We start from the raw sequence: 19,513 nt of genomic DNA, 5'->3' as shown, positions 1-19,513 counted from the left end.
GGAACAACTGAAACAAGAGCCACTGGATGAACAAAAACTCATTCATAAAAAAAACTGGTGACAGAGCCAGGTGTTTTGACCTCTGCAAAATAATGACAGGGACAGCTGCAGAGTATAAAGCAGGGAATGCCATCTTTTTGGGTCTGCCACTGAGTGTCACTGCCAACCAAACTGCAGAGGGTGGCAAGGCATGCAAGAGACCCTCCTTTTATAGGAGAGTTTGGTGAGCAAATGTAAGTTAGTAGCAGTATGTAGCTGTATTTCTAGCTGTGAGATGAGGTGATTAAAGAGCATAAACCTTGTAGTGTCATCAGGAGACCTTATATGGCAGTGTTTCTCAACATTTGTTCTCCACCGTATCACTTCACGTGGTCCGCCTATTTGAAGTACCACCGAAAGTAACTGGCAATGGCATCATTGCCAGTCACTTCTGGGTTAGACGGCCAGATGCGACATGACCAACACCAGTAAGAGGCTCAGGGTGAATGGGAAGGCTTTTTCATGTGCAGAAAAGCATGCTTTGGAACTCTGTCCACTGAGCCTCTCACTGCTGTGTGTTGTGTCATATTCCTGTTCTTGCTGCTGGGTGGCAGGTGTCCAGGGTCCTACAAGTACCACCAAACACCACTTCAAGTACCACTGAAAGTACCCATACCACTGGATGAGAAACACTGGCTATGGCATCTCCAGAGAGTTCAGCACCTTCCTTTTCCTGGTCAATGTGTAAGAATGTATGGACACTGTATGTGCATGTGTAACCTGTTCTGCAGCACAATTCTGTACATACCTATTCAAAGTCCCATTGAGTTTAGTGGGACCTACTTCCAGGTAAATGTGTAAAGCAGTGGTTCTCAGCTGTGAGTTGTGACTCACAAGTAGGTCGCAATCTGATTTTTGGTGGATCACATAAGCTTCTGGGTAGCCAAGCTTTCACATTTTTTAAATGAGAAAAGCCTGCCCCTGGAGCATGCTTTCATCAGCAAGCATGCTTTTGTCAGTGAGAACACAACATGGCTTGACCTGGAACAGGCCAAAGACCACTGAGGAGGCAGTCTTTGGCCTGCTCTGGGCCTAGTTGCATCATGTTTTGCTGATGAAGACATGCTCCAGAGGCAGGCTTTTTGCCTTAAAAACATTCGGCAAGCCTGAAGTTTTGGCAGTGCTGTTATGACATTGCTGCCAAAAATTCCAGGTTGCTGAGCTGCACACTGAAGGTGGGTTGTGGAACTAAAAAGATTGCGAACCACTGGTATAAAGAATTGTAGCTTAAGGTAGCCTATGCTACCTTTCCTGGGAGTAAGCCCCACTGGAAAAAGTGGATCTTTTCTCCAAATAAACTTGCATAGAATTGCACTGTTGGCATCTTAGATCTCAATACAGTTTTTGGTTGCTGCTTGGAACCTCATATTGCCAAGTTAACTGACACTGAGAGCACGATCCTAGCAGAATGGCTGGTACAAGGCAGGCTGGTGCAGGTGGTTGGTGAGGGTGGTGGGAGAGCATTCCGGGGGTGGTGGGGGGTATTTTTGGGTGGGGATTGGTGGACCAGGAGGCAGATTGGGACTGGGAGTGGGCAGATCAACCACAGCAGTGCAGGCCAAATCTAATGCCAGTTCCAGCCTGATAAACCTTATACAGGCTGTTTGAATTTGCACCAGCGAATTTGCTGGCACAGATCTTAGTAGCCCTATAGGGGTGACCAGTGCATGACATGGGGTAAGGGCCAAAATAACACTTTACCTCGAGCTGCGCTCCAGCAAATACCTAATTTGCACTGGACACAGCACAGGCCACTCGGTCTGCCTGTTCCAGCACAAGTTAGAATTGGGTTGCCAGTGTTTAAGATATCTAGATATCTAGATATCTTAAATTGTCCCCTGAGGGCTGGGGATAAGAATAGGCCCTCAGTTTGGCTGTACTTGTCGTAAGAGGCGACTAAACAGCCACCGGGTAGATGGGACTCGTCAGCCTGGAAAGGAAGCTCATCTGAGAGAAGGAAAACTCTGATCCCAAACCTCCACTGCCTTGTGGCTACATCCCATTATGGAAAAGGCTTCAGGAGTCAACCTCGAGGCAAAATCTGGAGCTGGAGTGCCTGAGGCAGTTCATGGCTGAACACAGTCACGTTCTGGCAACTCCTGCGACGCCGCTGGAACCAACCGTATTGGCCTCTGCCTTTCCATTGGACCATTTCAGCGACGTGGAGAGGGGGGATTTGCTGCATGGGTAACAGTCTATCCTCCATATCTACCTTACCCAGGCTTCGCGCACTGGAGAGGACACTCTGTTCCAGAACACTATTCAGAGCGGGATACCATAGTCTTCCGAGACTGAAGGATGCCAACAATATCTTAAATTGTTATAGATACTTAAATCTTGTAAGCTGCCTTGAGTGCCCTTACCAAAATAAGGCAGTGTAGAAATTCTTCAAATAAATAAAATAAATAAATTGGGAGTCCCAGGCAATGTAGCCGCAGCTCAGGAAACAGAAGAATGAGCAGGAGGAAAAATCAAATGTGGACAGACAATTGTAGTAACAAATCAACAACCTCGAGATTCCATTCTGGGGTGAAGAACTTGTTTTGTACTTGGGATGAATATAGCAGCCACAGTTTACCATTTCTGCTATACAAATGGTCTTGTCTGTCTTCCACAACACCACAACCGCCCTATCCATTCCTTCTTCAGTCATCTTGTATAACCCTCTTTTAGGCAATTATGTATGAAAATGTGTTTCCACTTTTCAAAATATTAAGGAGTCTGCTAGATTGCATAGACTGTGATTCATGTAAATAGTGTGGTCAATCTGAATACAAGAAAATATAGGCCTTGTCCCAAATAATATCTACCCATTGTCACTAAGTTCTCACCCTCCACAGCTGTCCTCCAATCTGTTATTCAGTCCAATCCCTGGCAAAGTTAGAAAAACATAAGCCCATATTCTTTAGTAATTTAAAGATCTGGCAGATATTAAATTTGTTTCCAAGTATGGCAGATTGCCACCTCAGATATATCTAACCCTGAAGAAACAAGGAAATCTCTATGGGCAACAAATCCTTCTTTCCAATAGAAAATCCTTAAAAGAAAAACTTTTTCCAAGTACTTATCTATTGGTATTACTTAAACTTGTCCTGTTTCTATGGGATTTATTTTAAATGGCAAGTCCTGGAAAATTGTAGCGCCTACGTTTTTGTTCAAGATATTCTGGTTTATTCTTAGTATTAAATAGTACCACTCAGTGTAACAGTAATTTTACTTATACCTTTCTTTACAATAGGTTTAAGTATTCCTTATTCAACATTGGTTTGCGGTGTTAGATTGCTTCTAGATGTCAAGCCTGCCAAATAGCCAACATGGAAGTGTGTGTGGCTGGGGGGGGAGGGGCTGGGATACACAGAGCTGATCCTGCGACTCCAGCTGAGAACGAATTGAATCACTTCTGTGCATTTGAAAGGGGAATGGGGTGAATTATAAACGTATGCAGCCTTCCTAAACCTGTATGCATGAAACCTGTATATTTTATACTTTCTTGTCACTGAATACAAAATGTTAGATGTGAAGCTGTCCTGAGTCGATCTGTTCCATGATGAACAGTTGAGAGCAAACAAAAGGGCCTGTGAGCCCTAGCTTCACATGCTTCTGATCAATGAACCATACATTTGAACAATGAACTTTGCCAGCAGTCAAACACACAAGCAGGCCCAGTCAAATGCAGCTGATATCAAAACTGCACAGGACTGTGGGGTATCTTGTCTTAAGTAATACCAGTATGCAAAACTTTACACTAGTTGCACTATTTGGTGGGAAGGTTTGCCTTCTTGCAACAACTTCTGGTTTCAGTGCTAAGAAAAGACAAATTCCCATAACACAGGGTCCACCTGGAGGAAAGAACTTTGAAACCTCTGAAGCAAAAAATAATGCTGCAAATGAATCCTCCTGCCATCCTTGAAACATAATTTCAGGTTTCAGTGCTAACATTTCAAAGCCCACTCTTCAAGACATTTGAAACTAAGTTGCAAAAAAGCATCCCTGTTGCTTTCTCTTTCATCTCATAATAACTACAGAAATGTCTTTGGCACAGGTTAAAGAGCCCTTCACCTCTTATTTTGCAAAGGGATTTGTGGCTTTAGCATCTACTTCTAGTTTACAAAGCCAGTTGAGAGCAAGAGCGTAGAATTAGAAATGCCTGGTTGATGTGCAAGAAAGCACTTCTTCACCGGACATATAATTAAATCCTGTAATTAGTTACCACAAGATGTGGTACTGATTAGTAATTCAGATAGCTTACAGCATTATGAATTAACCCATTTCTGCCCAGTCCACATTTGATTCCTGTTGCATATATGCAACGTTGGGCAGAAATGGCTTAGAGTCCAATCCTATGTATGTATACTCAGAAGTAAGTTCCATGATGGTCAATGGGGTTTACTCTCTCAGGAAAGTGTGGATAGGATTGCAGTCTTAAACAGAGAAGAAGATAGTTCCATTAATCACTATATGTTAGAAGCAGGAAACCCGCCAGAGAAGCGGTTGGCCCTCTGGATGGTGAGGGAGGGAAAGGGGAGATAAAAGGAGACTTAGAGATGGCAGAGAAATTAAATGAGTTCTTTGCATCTGCCTTCATGGCAGAAGACCTCGGGCAGATACCGCTGCCCGAACGGCCCCTCCTGACCGAGGAGTTAAGTCAGATAGAGGTTAAAAGAGAAGATGTTTCAGACCTCATTGATAAATTAAAGATCAATAAGTCACCAGGCCCTGATGGCATCCACCCAAGAGTTATTAAGGAATTGAAGAATGAAGTTGCAGACCTCTTGACTAAGGTATGCAACTTGTCCCTCAAAACAGCCACGGTGCCAGAAGATTGGAGGATAGCAAATGTCACGCCTATTTTTAAAAAGGGAAAGAGGGGGGACCCGGGAAACTATAGGCCGGTCAGCCTAACATCCATACCGGGTAAGATGGTGGAATGCCTCATCAAAGATAGGATCTCAAAACACATAGACGAACAGGCCTTGCTGAGGGAGAGTCAGCATGGCTTCTGTAAGGGTAAGTCTTGCCTCACAAACCTTATAGAATTCTTTGAAAAGGTCAACAGGCATGTGGATGCGGGAGAACCCATGGACATTATATATCTGGACTTTCAGAAGGCGTTTGACACGGTCCCTCAACAAAGACTACTGAAAAAACTCCACAGTCAGGGAATTAGAGGACAGGTCCTCTCATGGATTGAGAACTGGTTGGAGGCCAGGAAGCAGAGAGTGGGTGTCAATGGGCAATTTTCACAATGGAGAGAGGTGAAAAGCGGTGTGCCCCAAGAATCTGTCCTGGGACTGGTGCTTTTCAACCTCTTCATAAATGACCTGGAGACAGGGTTGAGCAGTGAAGTGGCTAGGTTTGCAGACGACACCAAACTTTTCCGAGTGGTGAAGACCAGAAGTGATTGTGAGGAGCTCCAGAAGGATCTCTCCAGACTGGCAGAATGGGCAGCAAAATGGCAGATGCGCTTCAATGTCAGTAAGTGTAAAGTCATGCACATTGGGGCAAAAAATCAAAACTTTAGATATAGGCTGATGGGTTCTGAGCTGTCTGTGACAGATCAGGAGAGAGATCTTGGGGTGGTGGTGGACAGGTCGATGAAAGTGTCGACCCAATATGCGGCGGTAGTGAAGAAGGCCAATTCTATGCTTGGGATCATTAGGAAGGGTATTGAGAACAAAACGGCTAGTATTATAATGCTGTTGTACAAATCTATGGTAAGGCCACACCTGGAGTATTGTGTCCAGTTCTGGTCGCTGCATCTCAAAAAAGACATAGTGGAAATGGAAAAGGTGCAAAAGAGAGCGACTAAGATGATTACGGGGCTGGGGCACCTTCCTTATGAGGAAAGGCTACGGCGTTTGGGCCTCTTCAGCCTAGAAAAGAGACGCTTGAGGGGGGACATGATTGAGACATACAAAATTATGCAGGGGATGGACAGAGTGGATAGGGAGATGCTCTTTACACTCTCACATAATACCAGAACCAGGGGACATCCACTAAAATTGAGTGTTGGGCGGGTTAGGACAGACAAAAGAAAATATTTCTTTACTCAGCGTGTGGTCGGTCTGTGGAACTCCTTGCCACAGGATGTGGTGATGGCGTCTAGCCTAGACACCTTTAAAAGGGGATTGGACAAGTTTCTGGAGGAAAAATCCATTATGGGGTACAAGCCATGATGTGTATGCGCAACCTCCTGATTTTAGAAATGGGTTATGTCAGAATGCCAGATGCAAGGGAGGGCACCAAGATGAGGTCTCTTGTTATCTGGTGTGCTCCCTGGGGCATTTGGTGGGCCGCTGTGAGATACAGGAAGCTGGACTAGATGGGCCTATGGCCTGATCCAGTGGGGCTGGTCTTATGTTCTTATGTTCTGTGTGACTAATGATGGCTCAGTAGAGCCTCCCCATTGAAGCAGCAGCATTAAGTCTTAGCTAAGCAAAAGCAAACAGCAGGAGAACATGGTGGCCTTCATGCCCAGCTGGTGGCCTTCCCCGGGAGCATCTGGCTGCCTGATGGATGCTGGACCAGTGAAGCCTTTGATCTGACCCAGCAGGGCTCATGCAACTGTGGTGCATGCAATGTAGCCCACCCCTCCCTTAATAGCACCCCTGCAAGGCTGTTTTGCACATAGAAGAGAACTGGTCTGTGCAGAAAAGCGGCGGTCTTTTCACCCTCCTCCTCTTTTTCAGGGGGCTGAGGGCCCAATCCGATGCATATCTAATCAGAAGTATGTAAGTGCAATTACTGGGGCTTACTCCCAGGTAAGTATGGATAGGATTACAGCCTGAGAGTCCAATCCTCTCCATATCTACTCAGAAGTAAGTGTCATTACAGTCAATGGGGCTTACTCCCAGGAAAGTGTTCATAGGATTGTAGCCTTAAAGCCCAATCCTTAAAAAGTCTACTCAGAAGTAAGTCCTATCATAGTCAATGGGGCTTAACCATAGATAAGTATGGATAGGATTGCAGCCCGAGAGCCCAAGCTTCTGCACGTCTACTCAGAAGTAAGTGCCATTACAGTCAATGAGGCTTACTCCCAGGAAAGTGCGGCTAGGACTGCAGCCTGAGCCCCGCGCAGAGGAGCAAATGTGCCAGGGTGGGCTCTCCAGTGCCGCAGGTCTCAGGAGCACAGAGGACCGCAGGGAAGCCACGCCCTCCTGTGGGCGGAGCCGGTGGACCAGGCCAGCAGGGGGCGGGGCTTGAAGGAAGCAGGGTTCGCGGGGTCCCTGTGCTGCTGCTGTCATTCTGTCTGTGTCCCCAGGAGGTGCAATGGCGGGAACCGGACTGGGCTCGGTGGCGCTGGACCTGGAGAAGCTGCGCATGGCGGGGGCCGGCCTGGCCCTGGCTGTGCTCACCAGCGGTGGCGACGCGCAAGGTCAGTGGGGGGAAGAGGGAGAGTCCCGTCCGTCCTTCCTTCCTTCCTTCCAGCATCCTCTCCTTCCCTCCCTCCGCCCTCTGGAGAAGGGGGCAGTTCGCGCCCTGGAGACCCAGCTGAGGGGGTCACCTGCTGCCAGGTTGCAACGGGCAGTCCTGCAGGGGCAGCAGCAGAGACCAGCCAAGCTAGGCCTGAGCAGCTGAACTCTGCCCCAAGAGGGGAGGGTCTCTGCAAGCGGTGGGTTAAGCCCTACCAGAGAAACTGTGTGTCTGCACGTGGCTCCTGCAGCCTCCTCTGTTCAGGCATAAGCACTTCTCTCCCCCCCCCCCATTCAAAGATCAGTGGGGCCAGTTTCCTAAGACATTTGGGGCTGGGGTCGTTCCCTGGGGTTGGCTTGCACGCATGTTGCTCTTCTTGTGCCCTGCTTCAATCACATGCTGGATAGTGTGAGGAGGACAAGAAGTAGTTGGTGGGCTTAGCTTCCAAATACGTGATACAAAAGCATAGAGTATCCCTGAGCATGTGAAGAGTGCATTCCTCTGCTGCAACTTTTTTCATCTCATGGCACAGTGACAAGGTGCTGAAATGGTCAAGGCACACCATCATTTTTTTTTGACCATTGACAAGGCACACCACGCTGCTGGTGGGGGGCTCACATCCCCATTGGCCCTTCTAATAAATTACCCTTTCCCCAAATTCCCACGGGACGCTGCAGACCATTCTGCATGCAGTGCACGCATGCAGTGCACTAATGTGCACTGGCATACTGGTTGAAAATCGCTGCAGCAGTCCAAATATCTGAAATGAATTATTGAGAAAGTAATTTGAACATGAAGCATTATATAAATATTAAGCATTACTAATTAGGCACAAAGGAGAGAAGAGAGGATCCAGGGAGCGGCACCCAAGATGCTGATTCCCTAAAATGGAGCTAAAATATATTTACTTCCCATCCCATGAAAAGAAAGCTGCTCATTCTAGTTTCTGTATTTTATTACACATAGGTAACTATATTGCAGGAGCTTAATTAATGTTAGGAGCTCACCTTGAATCAACAACAGTCATGAAGTGACCCCAATATGTCACTGGAGTGGAATGAAGTGCTTTTAGTTTCTTATCCACTGCACTTGAATTGTACACATGCCTCTTAAGGGCCTAGGCCAGGCTTCCCCTTTGCTTTGTGACTTCTGGCTGTATGCCTATAGCAGGCTAGAATAAATCTTGTTGCACTTATAGATCACTTCCATAATTATACTATAATTGTATATTAGATTGTATAATTATGTATCCCATAATTGTGCCTGCTATTGTATGACTTTCCTGGTATTACTAGACTACTTTCTCTATTGACAATTGCATATTTAGAAGTGCAGATTACTGCTGTGTCAGTACCTTAATGATTTTTTTTCTTGTGTGCTTGTCAAGGTCATGCATGATACTAGATTATCATGTACACCACTCCAGCAGTGACTATCATAGAAAGTGACTAAGAATATATACTTGGTTCTTCTTGGTTATACTTGGTTCAGCCAGATCGATATGCTACCTTTGAATCTGTGTAGCATTAAGGGCTGTGGAAGGGTTCAGTTGTGTCCATAGAATACATGTCTTCTTAATGACAGAACAGATCTTCATTATAGTCAAGCAGATGGATGAAAAGTATTTTTCACTATTTTGTTTGTAATTGTCAAATCTTAAAACAGTTACCTTAGTTGGTATGGCATAGACAAACTTTGACCAGTGAAGGAAAATCGATGATAAGATTGTATGCTCAGCTATAATGCTTTCTCTTGGTTGTATTTTATAAGGTAGCCTAGAAATATTTTAACTAAATAAATATTGTCTAGTGATATATTCTGTTGCCCTTCTATATTTCAATTTTATCTTCTCATCCATTTCAGCAGTAGAACAGTTGTGATCTACATGGGAGTAGGAAAAGTTCAAAGGAACTTATCACATGCCAATATTGAAGCTGAGTCAGTTTTTCCATTTTAAAAAGTCCATCTTGAGAAAATGAAGCAACCTGAGAATGAAAGGGGAAAGTTTTAGAAAAATAGGACTTACTGGGCATCAGATGCGGGGGGGGGGGGGGAGATTCTGGAACAGCTCTTTACCCTTGCCCAGCTTTCCTTTTGCCCTTCTGTTCAGTTATTCTCTGTGGTCATTTGTCATGAAGGCATCTCCAATTTAGATTGAACAATGGTTATGACACATGGTTATTGCATGGGATTGTTATGACGGCTGTTGCCTGAATCATTTCATACATAATAACAACACTATATAAATCATCCATGTAATATTCCTTATTTTGTGCCCTTGAAACAATTCCCCTCATTCATTAGTAGATTTTTTTTTTGTAGTTGAAACTATCAAACGCCCTCATCAGCAGTCAGTTGGCAATGATGTTTTGCCCTTTAGTCCCACTAATTACGCCTTTGTCTTTTGTATGGCTTGGTTTCTAATCTTTACTGTTGGCTTGATTTGTGTTTCGTTTATAATATAAAAATGTTCCAGTGCTAGGAACTTTACTCAGGTTGTTCATGTGGAAATAGATTGGTGTAGCTTCAGGGGAACTGTTCAAATTTAAACCAGTCCAGAAAGTAATCCACATAGTGCAGAGAGATAGTACAGCCCTGAGTCTGATACCCTGTGAGCAGTCAAGGCTTGAGGCAGAGCTTGTTGGGGAGATAAGGTAAACCTGTTGCAAGACCCCTGTAGAAACAACTTTGAGGGCAGGCCAGCTTTTTTTGGTGTGGTTCAAGGAACTGCCCATGCAGTATTTTTCCCCCAAGAGGGTCAAGGATGGTAACACAACTATCTGGATTGTAATTTGTGATCTCAATCAGTAGTTCCCAAACTTTTTAGCACTAGGACCCACTTTTTAAAACGACATTCTGTTGGGACCCACCTAGGTTTACCAGACTTTTAAAAAAGATTAGTAGGAAGAAATAACAGAAGTGTGTGTGTGTGTGTTTGTTTGTTTGTTTGTAAATAATAATGACCAGAAAAAAGAACTTCAAACTCTCTCTCTCTCTATTTACACATACTTGCAAACTGCAGTTGCTCAGCTCTTTGCAGGATACAGTATCTAATTTTTCAATAGCCTCAGGGCTTGAGGCAATTAGTTATCTGATCTTTCCATCACCCTGTGGTGACCCACCAAAAATCAGGTCACAACCCACCATTGGGTCCCAACCCACACTTTGGGAACCACTGATAAATCATTGTTTTGTCTCTAGACAAAGTGAAAACGGTGGCACTGTTGAAGTCCTTGTTGTTTCTGGGCCCTGGGAAATGCCTACCCTTACCACGTCTAGAGCAGAACTGGTTTAGTATAGTGAGCAGGAGACTATGAACTGAGATGTCCCAATTTGACTCTCACTTCTACCATAGGATTACTCAGCAATAAACAATATTCTACTTTTTTGTTCATACATGCATTTCTGATATGGTAAGCTTATTTTCGATTTCTACTTGTATATTCCTAGTAGTACTTGATCCCATACACCAAGCCAGAGATTTTTTCAGAACAATTATCTGAGTATCTGTCATTCTCTTCTTTTTTTCTTCCACACATTTGTACACATCTTTTTGTTTTTAGCCCTGGTACAGGAAAATTCTGTCTTCTCAGAGGCTACTCTGTTTTCCATGGAGCAGTCCAAAGACTCTGGAGTTTACAGGCACATTGACCAACTCACCTTACGCAAGCACATTGTCATTCTGGTTAGCTCCCCCAACCTTCTTCTGAGCCTTGAGAAGAGGGTGGGATCTCCGAGACCTTCCACTGATTGAGGGCGCAGTCCTAACCCATTATGTCAGTGCTTTCCAGCATCTGTTTTTTAACATGTTCACTCCATTCCACCATGTTCATTCATCACAAACATTGTCTGTATATTCCTTCTTTCTGCTTACTTTTCTTTAGTCAGTTTCAGATCCTTAATGTGACCCATTCTCTTCTCCCAGAACATCTAAGTTTATGCATAAACTTTTGGTGGACACTTCATCAAAAACATTTTAGAAGCCACCATATTCATTGGAATCTTGAGGATTTTTATTTATTTATCCCTCCTTTCCTCCCAGGAGGGGAAAGTGGTGTCCCTGGCCCCTCTCCCTTTTTATCCTTGCAGTAACTCTGTGTGAGAGAGACGCCTGGGAGAGGTGCCCCATGTATGCAGTTCATAGCTATGGACAGCATCTTGGCTACAGATGTCACAAGAGTGGCCAAAGAAGGGGTTAGAGGACAAACCCTGTCCCTTCCACTATGTCTTGCAACCTTGCCCCCGTCACTTACATAGACAAATGCTATACTTGGGAATTGATTCCCCCCATGATTCCTAGTAGCCCTAATCCTGGGGAAGGTCTGCATAGACAAGTGCAGACAGACCCTGTGAGTGAGTAGTCCCTGTGGCTACTGAGTATGGCAGTGGCAGGGCTTTCTGGCACACTCCTGCTGCCTGTGACCAGATGTTCCTTCTCCATAGAGAGGAACCTTCTGAATAGGACTAAGGTGGCTGTTCCAAATTCACTCAGTGAACTCTGTATTTTAAACAAGGATTTGAACCAGGATATCCTGGATTCATGTCCAGCACTGATCATTATGGTACATGGACTCTTAAGCTGTAATCCTTTACTTTCCTAGGAGTAGCCAATGGGACTGAAGCCAATGGGAATTACTTCAGAGTTGACATGCATAAGAATGTGTTGAGTGTGGTTATTGGCACACACGTCTTACTTGTTATGATACTTTATACTTACATGCCTGTTGGGACTGCTACAGTGTTTGTACATGTAACCTGGAACTATTGTCTATAGTGGAATATGAGTGAATGCCTGAATTGCCTTCCTGAATTAGGAGCCTTAAAAATATATTTCTTGCTACAGGATGCTGTTATGGTGTCTCTTGCCAGAGAATCAAGTCACAGAATCATTTTCTCTGTGTGGTTCCATTCCTAACTGAATACTAAACCTGCAAATACATACAAACCCCCTCTTGCAGATTGATTTATGGCTCCAGTCAAAGGATTAGTTAGCTGTGGCTTCTTATGAATGCAGGAATTCTTACAAGGATTGTGTTCTGAAAGAATGAAGAATATTAAATTCAAAATGACTAATTGTTGTATTTGGCTCAAAAAGTACATATAAGACTTGAAAATAAACTAATTCATTTAATAGGATATTTTTCAGCTAACCAAGAAAAATGGGAGTCTTTTAAGTTCAGCTGGCCAGATGAAAGCATAAGATTATTACCTAGAAGTACTGACATTTCTGCAAATAGCCTTTCTCTTGAAGATGATGGCAACATCCAGACTCTGACAGCCAAATAACTACATAATTTCTAAAACCCAAAAGAGGTCTTCCAACCTTCAGTTCTTCAAAACTGTGAATATTTGGCCGCAGAGTAAGTACAATGTCAGTGCAATCCTAGGCATAAATAGTTCCAGTAATTCAGAAGTAACAGCCCAATTCTGAGCTGCCTGGCACTAGCTCACACTGGGCTAGCTCCAGTGCTGGGCTGGTGCTAAGCCCTGCACTCATGCCTTATGGCATGTTTGCAACAGTGTGCGCCGGTGGTAAGCTGGCATGCAGAGCTCAGTAATGGGCTCTAAGTTCCATTAATTCTTACTTTCAGGTAAGGCGCCCTAGTCTGATAAATTTTCCAAATTAACAGGTGTGCATTCTTTCTTGAACCTATGTGCCAGTTATCTGTTTTGTACAAATGTCCATCTTTGAATTCATTTCAAAGCTTAACCAAAATTATCTGAAAAGCAAGACATAAGACTACATTGTGCAGTACAGGCTTTAAACTGAAAAATAGCTGGCTGTTTTCTGTATTAGGGATGAGCAGGGAGCTGTAATAACATTCTACATCCTCAAAGCTTCTTCCAGCCCCTCTGTAATTTTTAGCAGATGCTACATTCACCTCCCCACCCCCCACAGTGATATTTTGAAATATGTGGTTTGGCCTGTTTGGAAATGGGTGCTCAAGAAATTTATGGGCTGCGCTGGAGACTTCATTCAGTAGTTTCTGGTGTGACTGTAGCATAGAGAAACCAACATCTCTGTGAATTTTTGTACACCCTGAAAGAAAGCTGTAGAAGCGAATAGGGTTGCAGCAGAATTTTGGCAAGGTAACTGTGTAACTGTTGCAGCCTGTGAACAAAGTGCAGTGCTTCAACATCTAGACAGCTGGCAGCAGACAGATGGCCAGCTGCAATTGCTGCCTCTAATCGGTTAAATCCTTGCATGTACTCCAGCACCCCTAGTCCCAATATTTAAAAAAAACAAAAAAAAAACTTATTTACAAGTTATGAGATTTTAAAATATTGCACTAATTTACCATCCACACCTGCATTCTGATGCAGGTTTCCATTGAGCCTGGATAACTAAAGAATCCAGCATAGATGGGAAGAATAAAACTAAAAATTCCGTAGTGATCCTGTTGCTTTCTGCTTTTAAGAGGTTTTTGTTTTCTGGCGTTTCTGTGTGTTGGGCTTGGCACATACGAAGAGCCCAAAGACCCATCTAGTCCAGCTTCCTCTATCTCACAGTGGCCCACCAGATACCTCAGGGAGCTCACACAACAACAAGGTACCTCTATCCTGTTGCCACTCCCTTGCATCTGGGATTCAGATATAGACTACTTCTAGAACTATGAGGTTGCATTTACCCATCATTGCTTGTAACCTGTGGTGGAATTTCCCTCTTTCAAAGGCATCTAGGCCAGGTGCCGTCACCATGTCCTGTGGCAAGGAGTTCAACAGGTTAATGACAGATTAAATAATGGTAATTATTTGATTTTGTCTGTAAATCACTTTGTGAATTTTTTATTAAAAACAGTATGTAAATACTGTTGTTGTTGTTGATGATGATGATAATAATACATGTTTATGTTTTGCAAAATACTGTTGAGTAATCTGTTTTGGTTTTAATGTAGTATATTGGAGGATGTAGAATAGTTGTGATATAAGAGTAAATAGCAGGCCACTCTGAATCTAATTTTGACCTTTCTTTTGATCTACAGTACTTCGTTTTTGTTTTTGTTTTGGTATCACTCTATGGTATAGCAATGCTGTAGCTGGTACATCTATTTATTTAGCGTGGGCATCTCCAAACCCTGGCCCGGGCACCAGATGTAGCCTGCAGGGAACCTCAGTTTGGCCCATGGCCAGCCTCTGATCCCCTGAGAGCTTCTGGTCCAGGTGACCAAACACAACCAGAGTTGTGCTTTGTGGGCTGGGTGAATGGGGGTCCATTTAAGTGTGCGTTTTATTTCTTGGGCTGTGTTGGTGCTTGGAGAAGTCCTGGACATTTGAGCCCATTCATTTATTCATTCATCTAAGTTCCATCTCTAATGTATTTACTTAAATTTTATATTTAATTTTTTTTCTGGTCCATTTAAACATTGAGTCCTGACTAACACCATGTAGGGTACGGATTCTGTTCAAAGTTTTCCAGTGCTGATGAGGTAAGTTGAAACCTGGCACCTTAAGGGCGCAATCCAAAGTCCCTTGGGCTGGCATAGGAGGGTTGCAAACGTGCCATAAAGCACGTTTGCGCCTCCGTGGCTGGGAGCTCTCACACCGATGCAAGCGGCAGAGGTAGGCGAGGGGGGCGTGGGGAGGGGGCGTTTCTGGGCAGGGGAGGGTGGGCGATGGGCGGCCCCAGGGGTGGGTGCGCAGGGAGCTGGGGACGCGGCTGGGACCCAGTGGTTATGCCGGATCCCAACCCCTGCCCCTGGGGAGAGCGGAGCGGCTTCATACTGCTCTGCTCTCCTCTGACTTGCGCCATCTCCAGAGGTGGTGGAGGTCCAAGGAGACCCATTGGGGTGCGCAGCCCTTACCCAGGGGTAAGGGAAAGAGCTTCCCCTTGCCCGTGGCTGAGCCACTGCACCCAACAAACCTGCGTTGGATGCAGTGCAAGCCTCCTGGCTTGCCTGCTCCAGCACAGGTTTGGATTGCACCCTTAGTGTAGGATCGTCTATATATCTACCCGTATCCGAGCGCACTCGGGATACTCCTCGGTGGGAGGGGGGTCGGGGGCTTCTTGTAGTGGGGGATTCGATTATTAGAAACATAGAGAGGGGGGTTTGCGACGGATGTGAGGACCGCATGGTGACTTGCCTGCCTGGTGCGAAGGTTGCGGACATCACTTCTCGTCTAGACAGGCTAGTAGACAGTGCTGGGGGAGAGGTAGCGGCTGTGGTGCATGTCGGCACCAACGACGTGGGCAAGTGTAGCTGGGAGGTCCTGGAGGCCAAATTTAGGCTTTTAGGCAGGAAGCTGAAAGCCAGGACCTCAAAGGTAGCGTTCTCTGAAGTGCTACCTGTTCCACGCGCAGGGCCAGCTAGGCAGGCGGAGATCAGGGGTCTCAATGCGTGGATGAGACGGTGGTGTAGGGAGGAGGGGTTTAGATTCGTTAGGCACTGGGGAACGTTTTGGGACAAGCGGGGCCTGTACAAGAGGGACGGGCTCCATTTGAACCAGAATGGAACCAGACTGCTGGCGCATAACATTAAAAAGGTGGCAGAGCAGCTTTTAAACTGATCCCTGGGGGAAGGCCGACAGGAGCCGAGGGGCATCCGGTTCGGGACTCCTCATCCCTATGGGATGAGGATGGGGAGGTTAGAGAACAACAAGACAAAGGCAGGGTAGGAGAAGAAATTGGGAAAGGTAGGGTGATGGGATGTGATAAACGGTTTGGCACAATGAGAGGATGCGGGGACAAAGGAGCGAATAAGCAGCCCATCCTGGGGCATTCCGTGTATAAATGCTTTTATGCGAATGCCCGAAGTCTACGAGCAAAGGTGGGAGAACTGGAATGTCTGGTGACAAGGGAAAATATTGACATAGTGGGCATAACGGAAACCTGGTGGAATGCGGAGAATCAGTGGGATACCGCAATCCCGGGCTATAAACTCTACAGGAGGGACAGGCAGGGGCGTGTTGGAGGTGGGGTGGCCCTTTATGTTAAGGAAGGGATAGAATCCAGCAAAGTAGAGATTGAAGGTGGGTCCGACTCCACCGTAGAATCTCTGTGGGTTAAATTACCAGGCTTGTGCAGCGATGTAATACTGGGGGTGTGCTATCGTCCTCCAGACCAGAAATCTGATGGGGACCTTGAAATGAGGAAACAGATCAGGGAGGTGACAAGGAAGGACAGGGTTGTAATCATGGGGGACTTCAATTATCCTCATATTGACTGGGTCAATTTGTGTTCTGGTCACGATAAGGAAACCGGATTTCTTGACGTGCTAAATGACTGTGGCTTAGATCAGCTAGTCAAGGAGCCCACCAGAGGACAGGTGACTCTGGATTTAATTTTGTGCGGTACGCAGGACCTGGTTAGAGATGTAAACGTTACTGAGCCATTGGGGAACAGTGATCATGCTGCGATCCGTTTTGACGTGCACGTTGGGGGAAGAATACCAGGCAAATCTCTAACAAAAACCCTTGACTTCCGACGGGCGGACTTCCCTCAAATGAGGAGGCTGGTTAGAAGGAGGTTGAAAGGGAGGGTAAAAAGAGTCCAGTCTCTCCAGAGTGCATGGAGGCTGCTTAAAACAACAGTAATAGAGGCCCAGCAGAGGTGTATACCGCAAAGAAAGAAGGGTTCCACTAAATCCAGGAGAGTGCCCGCATGGCTAACCAGCCAAGTTAGAGAGGCTGTGAAGGGCAAGGAAGCTTCCTTCCGTAAATGGAAGTCTTGCCCTAATGAAGAGAATAAAAAGGAACATAAACTGTGGCAAAAGAAATGTAAGAAGGTGATAGGGGAGGCCAAGCGAGACTATGAGGAACGCATGGCCAGCAACATTAATGGGAATAATAAAAGCTTCTTCAAATATGTTAGAAGCAGGAAACCCGCCAGAGAAGCGGTTGGCCCTCTGGATGGTGAGGGAGGGAAAGGGGAGATAAAAGGAGACTTAGAGATGGCAGAGAAATTAAACGAGTTCTTTGCATCTGTCTTCACGGCAGAAGACCTCGGGCAGATACCGCTGCCCGAACGGCCCCTCCTAACCGAGGAGTTAAGTCAGATAGAGGTTAAAAGAGAAGATGTTTCAGACCTCATTGATAAATTAAAGATCAATAAGTCACCGGGCCCTGATGGCATACACCCAAGGGTTATTAAGGAATTGAAGAATGAAGTTGCAGATCTCTTGACTAAGGTATGCAACTTGTCCCTCAAAACAGCCACAGTACCAGAAGATTGGAGGATAGCAAATGTCACGCCTATTTTTAAAAAGGGAAAGAGGGGGGACCCGGGAAACTATAGGCCGGTCAGCCTAACATCCATACCGGGTAAGATGGTGGAATGCCTCATCAAAGATAGGATCTCAAAACACATAGATGAACAGGCCTTGCTGAGGGAGAGTCAGCATGGCTTCTGTAAGGGTAAGTCTTGCCTCACAAACCTTATAGAATTCTTTGAAAAGGTCAACAGGCATGTGGATGCGGGAGAACCCGTGGACATTATATATCTGGACTTTCAGAAGGCGTTTGACACGGTCCCTCACCAAAGGCTACTGAAAAAACTCCACAGTCAGGGAATTAGAGGACAGGTCCTCTCGTGGATTGAGAACTGGTTGGAGGCCAGGAAGCAGAGAGTGGGTGTCAATGGGCAATTTTCACAATGGAGAGAGGTGAAAAGCGGTGTGCCCCAAGGATCTGTCCTGGGACCGGTGCTTTTCAACCTCTTCATAAATGACCTGGAGACAGGGTTGAGCAGTGAAGTGGCTAAGTTTGCAGACGACACCAAACTTTTCCGAGTGGTAAAGACCAGAAGTGATTGTGAGGAGCTCCAGAAGGATCTCTCCAGACTGGCAGAATGGGCAGCAAAATGGCAGATGCGCTTCAATGTCAGTAAGTGTAAAGTCATGCACATTGGGGCAAAAAATCAAAACTTTAGATATAGGCTGATGGGTTCTGAGCTGTCTGTGACAGATCAGGAGAGAGATCTTGGGGTGGTGGTGGACAGGTCGATGAAAGTGTCGACCCAATGTGCGGCGGCAGTGAAGAAGGCCAATTCTATGCTTGGGATCATTAGGAAGGGTATTGAGAACAAAACGGCTAATATTATAATGCCGTTGTACAAATCGATGGTAAGGCCACACCTGGAGTATTGTGTCCAGTTCTGGTCGCCGCATCTCAAAAAAGACATAGTGGAAATGGAAAAGGTGCAAAAGAGAGCGACTAAGCTGATTACGGGGCTGGGGCACCTTCCTTATGAGGAAAGGCTACGGCGTTTGGGCCTCTTCAGCCTAGAAAAGAGACGCTTGAGGGGGGACATGATTGAGACATACAAAATTATGCAGGGGATGGACAGAGTGGATAGGGAGATGCTCTTTACACTCTCACATAATACCAGAACCAGGGGACATCCACTAAAATTGAGTGTTGGGCGGGTTAGGACAGACAAAAGAAAATATTTCTTTACTCAGCGCGTGGTCAGTCTGTGGAACTCCTTGCCACAGGATGTGGTGCTGGCGTCTAGCCTAGACGCCTTTAAAAGGGGATTGGACGAGTTTCTGGAGGAAAAATCCATTATGGGGTACAAGCCATGATGTGTATGCGCAACCTCCTGATTTTAGAAATGGGTTAAGTCAGAATGCCAGATGTAGGGGAGAGCACCAGGACGAGGTCTCTTGTTATCTGGTGTGCTCCCTGGGGCATTTGGTGGGCCGCTGTGAGATACAGGAAGCTGGACTAGATGGGCCTATGGCCTGATCCAGTGGGGCTGTTCTTATGTTCTTATGTTCTTATGTTCTGGGCATTTGACTGCCCATTTAGCTTTCCATTGGCCATTTATGTTAAAATTGTTGTGCAGATGTTGTGCGAGTACCAGAGAAGACTTCCTGGATTTAAACCTACCGATGGTAGATGAGGAAGATCGGCATGTAATGGTAAAAGTGGGTTGTTGGTGATTTTTCTGTATTCTTTCACTAAAGCCTCTTGTCTCCGTAGGGCTGGTGGTGCTATGTGGCTCAAGACAGGGAGCCAACAGACAAGTGTGAGTTAAATGAACTAGCAATCAGCTGGCAGCCAGACCACATCATAGATTTCCTGGGTTTCTAAAACATGGCAATGGAAAAGCTGGTACATGATA

General features: G+C 45.5%; 1 protein-coding gene across 1 annotated transcript in view; it reads left to right on the top strand.

The window, feature by feature from the left end:
- Positions 1-7,233: 7,233 nt before the first annotated feature.
- The window catches only part of PFKL (phosphofructokinase, liver type), a 49,055-nt gene continuing 36,775 nt past the window's right edge, over positions 7,234-19,513 (top strand). Inside the window, exon 1 of the mRNA XM_066620790.1 lies at positions 7,234-7,414. Coding sequence (XP_066476887.1) covers positions 7,309-7,414 — 106 coding nt within the window. The 5' untranslated portion in view covers positions 7,234-7,308. The remainder of the gene's footprint in view (positions 7,415-19,513) is intronic.

The sequence above is a fragment of the Tiliqua scincoides genome, chromosome 3 (genome assembly GCF_035046505.1).
Source record: "Tiliqua scincoides isolate rTilSci1 chromosome 3, rTilSci1.hap2, whole genome shotgun sequence".
NCBI lineage: Eukaryota > Metazoa > Chordata > Lepidosauria > Squamata > Scincidae > Tiliqua > Tiliqua scincoides.
The sequence above is the reverse complement of the archived record's forward strand: the minus strand, read 5'-3'. Positions and strand labels throughout refer to the sequence as shown.